This window comes from Indicator indicator, chromosome 16, assembly GCF_027791375.1.
Source record: "Indicator indicator isolate 239-I01 chromosome 16, UM_Iind_1.1, whole genome shotgun sequence".
NCBI lineage: Eukaryota > Metazoa > Chordata > Aves > Piciformes > Indicatoridae > Indicator > Indicator indicator.
The window spans coordinates 1,112,305-1,116,774 of NC_072025.1; the positions used below are offsets into that span (position 1 = coordinate 1,112,305).

The 4,470-nt window shown below is 57.0% G+C and overlaps 1 protein-coding gene across 1 annotated transcript; it reads right to left on the reverse strand.

The window, feature by feature from the left end:
* Positions 1-690: 690 nt before the first annotated feature.
* Positions 691-4,252, reverse strand: LOC128972302 (uncharacterized). Its single transcript, XM_054388176.1, has 5 exons — positions 4,128-4,252; positions 2,218-2,530; positions 1,906-2,138; positions 1,705-1,739; positions 691-1,091 (listed from the first exon to the last, which is right to left on the reverse strand). Exons 1-5 carry the CDS (start codon positions 4,137-4,139, stop codon positions 1,070-1,072), a joined length of 615 nt encoding a protein of 204 aa, XP_054244151.1. The 5' UTR covers positions 4,140-4,252; the 3' UTR covers positions 691-1,069.
* Between the last annotated feature and the right edge of the window lie 218 nt (positions 4,253-4,470).

Sequence of the window (4,470 nt, forward strand, 5' to 3'; positions counted from 1 at the left end):
GGCACTACTGAGACAGAAGAATAGTGAAGAGGTGATTTGGTACAGTCAGCATGGGTTTACCAGTTTAAGAAGGACATTGAGATACTTGAATGAGTGCAGAGAAGGGCAACGAGGCTGGGGAGGGGTCTGGAGCACAAACCCTATGAGGAGAGGCTGAGGGAGCTGGGACTGTTTAGCCTGGAGAGGAGGAGGCTCAGGGGAGACCTCATTGCTGTCTACAACTACCTGAAGGGAGGTTGTAGCCAGGAGGGGGTTGGTCTCATCTCCCAGGCAATCAGCACCAGAACAAGAGGACACAGTCTCAAGCTGTGCCAAGGGAAGTTTAGGCTCGAGGTGAGCATAAAGTTCTTCACGGAGAGAGTGGTTGGCCGTTGGAATGTGCTGCCCAGGGAGGTGGTGGAGTCAACATCCCTGGAGGTGTTCAAGAGGGGACTGGACGTGGCACTTGGAGCCAGGGTTTAGTAGTCATGAGGTCTTGGGTGACAGGTTGGACTTTGATGATCCTTGAGGTCTGTTCCAACCTTATTGATTCTGTGATTCTGTGATTCTGCTGCAGAGCCACAGCACTGCAGGGAGCCCCTGCCCCAGGCCTGTGCATGCCACAGGGCCAGCAGTGGTGTCCAGCAGCCTGGCTGGTGTTGTCCTTCTCTCCAGCCACAAGCCTTTGGTCAGAGCTGTGTGCCCCTGTGCAGCTGAGGAGGGCAGGCATGGGGCAGCTGGCTGGGCTCCTGGCAGCAGCCCAAGCTCAGCCCAGCCCAGCCCAGCTGCCTGGGGACACGTTGTCTGCTCTAGGACACCCAGGCAGTACCTTCTGCATTGTCTTGTGCTCTCTGCTTTATTGTCATTGTAGATGTTGGTGGAGGGAAATGGGGACATGTAATGGAGGGAGCAGGAATGAAGCCCCTCATGAATGCATGGCAATGAAGCTGCAGCAAGCAGAAGGGAACAGCTCCTCCTCAGCAAAGGTCCTTCCCTGGGGTGAGGCATTGGGATGCATCGGGGCAATGCTGAGGCTCCTCTGTGAGTCAGGGCTGGTCATGCTCAGGCTGATGTGGCTGATGCCAGTACTTCACATCACAGAACATGAACTCCTGCAAAGTCAGGGTGTGTGGGTGGGCTGTAGCTGAGCTCAAGAGAGATTGAGGTTCCCCAGATTCCCTGCCCTGCACTGCCTTCGCACCCTATGCTGCTGTGTCCCCCACTAGCACTGGCAGCTGGAGACCAGCACTACTGGAGAACCCAAAGGGGTCCTGGGGATCCCATTCCGGTTTGGGGACTCCATCCCTCCATGACATCCCAGCCTTGCTGAGGAACCAGTAGCCACTTTTGAAGGACCCAATCCCCCTCTGGAAACTCATTCCTCCTGGGGACCTCATAGCCCTGCTGGGGACCCCTCTCTCCTTGGGACCCACTGCCTTACCTGTGATCCTGTTTTGCCATGACTCTCCCAGAGGAACACATCTCTCTTTAGGGACCCCATCCCTGCTGGTGACTCAGCCCTCTCTTGGCCCTCACACTCCTGATGGGGACTCAGTCATCCCATGGACCTCATCCCACTTGCAGTAGTCATAGTCCTCTTGGCGACCTCAATGCTATTGGAGTCCTAACACCCCACCCAGAAAAACCAGGCCCCTTCCATGACCTCACAGCCTTCCCAGGGATACCAGAGGCCTCCCAGGGAGGGCTGACACTGGGGATACTCACAGCCTCTCTCTGCCATCTGCATCTGAGATTTCCACCTGCAAGAGAAAGGTGTCCATGCACAGGGGACTTGGCTGTCTCCACTCCTGTGCCCACCGTCCATAGACTAGACCCAGGGGGAACTGGGTCAGGATGCAAAGGCAGGGCTGGCTGTGGGTGCAGAAGTCATCACACCACAGCCCTGACACTCAGCTCCATGCTCACCAGGTCCATGTAGAAGTCCTCCAAGCCCAGAAGCCAGAGGGCAAAGTGGATGCAGTTGTTGGTGCCTGGGTGATAGCTGCCTGTGCTCTTCATTGCCTCCCTCACATTGCTATGGAATTCCTTCAGGTCCATCCCACCTCTTTTCCGGTACATCTGGCATTTCCCCCTGGCCCTTTTCAGGGCGTGGAAGCCTTCCTTGCAGATCTGACCAATGTTTCTCCGGACATCCGTGTCTGGAAAATCAAGAGCCACACATTGCCCTGGCCCAGCCCTCCCCATGCTGCAGACACAAGCCGGGGCTCAGGCACTTACTCTGGAAGTGTATGACCTCTGCCTCCCCAAGGTAGACAGCTGCGTGTGTGAAGAGGGAGCTGCAGGAGCCATACTCGTTCAGGGGGAAGAGCACCATGTCCCCGGGCTGCAGTGCTGCCTCTGCCACCTCCTCCAAGACCTCCTCCTGCCCAGGGGTGCCCTTGTGCAGCAGGAAGTGAATCGTCTCAAAGGCTGGCACACGCTCGCCTATGAAGGCACAACTGGTACAAGCCTTCCAAAACAACACTGCCCGAGCCCAGCAGGCTGCCAGGCAGGATGGCACCCAGCTGAGGCATCGAGAAATGCTCGAGATCTGCAGGGAAAGAGGAACAGGACTGGGGTCAGCACCTGTGCCTGGGGGGCACAGTCCCACCTGTCACTACAAGCTGCCCGTGATGGCTGCTGCCAGCACAAAGCCTTGGCCTGGGCAAAAATGACTCCATGCTTCCCCACTGCTGCAAGCTGCAGACATCCCAGGACAAGCCCAGGTGCTCCCTGTCCCAGTGAGACAGCAGCGCTGCCAGCTGCCTGCAGAGGGCTGCCGACATGGCAGAGTCCTTACCACAACACCCAGCAGTGATGTCCCCAGGAGCCAGGGACAGAGCTGGGCTGCTGGCCCCTGCAACAAGAGCTGTGAGAAATACAGTAGGGAGCAGCTGAATTGGGAAGTACTGGATCCAAGCTGACCCTTCCTACTTCCCGGGACTGTGAGAGGTAGAGAAAGACTGAAAACAAAATCTGGGAACAGATCAAACTCTGTGAAAACCTGCCTGGGGCTTTCTGCTTCTGAAACCTGGGGCTTATCTGCTAATTGCTACTGAATGTTCAGTTTGGGAAGAGAGGGAGACCACCTGGGAAAGCCTGGAAATGCTCCTGACTTGGTGTCCTCCTCTGTGGAACCCAACATCCACATTCCCTAAAATTGGAATCTGCCCAGTGCTGAGTGTTGGGGTACAGGGGAGGCAGGAGGTGCTGTGAGGCTGCTGTGGCAATAGCAGGGATAGGCAGCAGCAGGGATAGGTCCTAGCAGAGGTGGGTGCTAGCAGGGGGGGTGACAGCAGGAGATGGTTCTAGCACCTACTGGTCCTACCAGGGGCAGTGCTAGCAGGGATGGGTCCTAGCCTCAGCTGAGTGCCAGCAGAGGCTGGGTGCCAGACTGTCTCTGCCCCTGTCCCCACAGGTGATCACCCTAGGGCAGACCCTGTGAGCCCTGGCCAGGCTGTTCCTCCAGCTCCAGTGCTGGGTGCCACAGATGTGTGGGTGCTAGCTGAGGGTCCCTGATTAGGGACTGGAGCAGAGTGCTGGCATCTTTGGCATCTCCCTTGCATGGCAATGAAGTGTGGCACAAGAGGCTGTGCAGTCTCTGTGGCATTTGGGTTGCTTTCACTCTTGCTCTCCTTTTCCCAGAAGTTCCTTTCCCCAAAGCCAGTGCTGAGTGACCTCCAACTCTGCTGCAGCCAAGCACCTGTTAGCCAAACTGCAGCACCTCTGAGGGAACTTGAGACCATTTCCTCTCATCACATGGCTTGTTAATAAGGAGAGGAGACCAAGCCCCTCTTCAGCCTCCTGTTCTCCTGACAAAGGCCACCCCAGGTGGTCTCCTCTGTGCCCAAACTTACCAGTCAGTGTCAATCACAAAGCAGCCCCAGCTGGAAGAAGCACAAAGCCCCAGGCAGGTTTCACAGTTTGCACCGTGTCCAGGTTTCCCTTTCAGCCTTTCTCTCTCTGTCTCTCACGAAGACAAAGAGCAGGAGAGGTCAGCTGCAAGCCAGCAAAAGTCACCCTGCGCTTCCCAGCCGCTGAAGGTGGAGACATTCCGGGACAAGCTGTTCCTCCCCTCCCCCTGTCCCAGCGGCACAGCGTCGCGGGCAGCTGTCTGCAGGGGACTGCCGAGATGGCAGAGTCCTTACCACGATTCCCATCTGCGATGTTCCTGGGACCGAGCCGGTGACGGAGCTGGGCTGGTGGCACCTCCAAGGGCTGTGGAAAATGCGGCAGGGCAGAGCAGGCCAGGGCTGGGCTGGGAGCTGCTGGATCCAAGCTGACCTCTCCTACTTCCTGTGACTGTGAGAGGTGGAGTCAGAACGAAACCGAAAGCTGAGCCCAGCACAAACTGCGTGAAAGCCTGCCTGGGGCTTTCTGCTTCTTCAAGCTGAGGCTGATCTGCTAATTGCAACTGAATGTTAAGTTCAGGAACAGGGGGAGAACACCTGGGGTGCTGTGGTAGAAATGCTCCTGAGTTCCAGACCTCTG

Excerpts from the sequence above, each read along its gene's own strand:
- LOC128972302 (XM_054388176.1), bottom strand. Across the intron at positions 1,740-1,905 it reads AGGACTTCTACATGGACCTG|GTGGAAATCTCAGATGCAGA; the intron begins GTGAGCATGGAG and ends TTTCTCTTGCAG. Across the intron at positions 1,092-1,704 it reads GCAGATGGCAGAGAGAGGCT|GAGTTCATGTTCTGTGATGT; the intron begins GTGAGTATCCCC and ends CTGACTTTGCAG.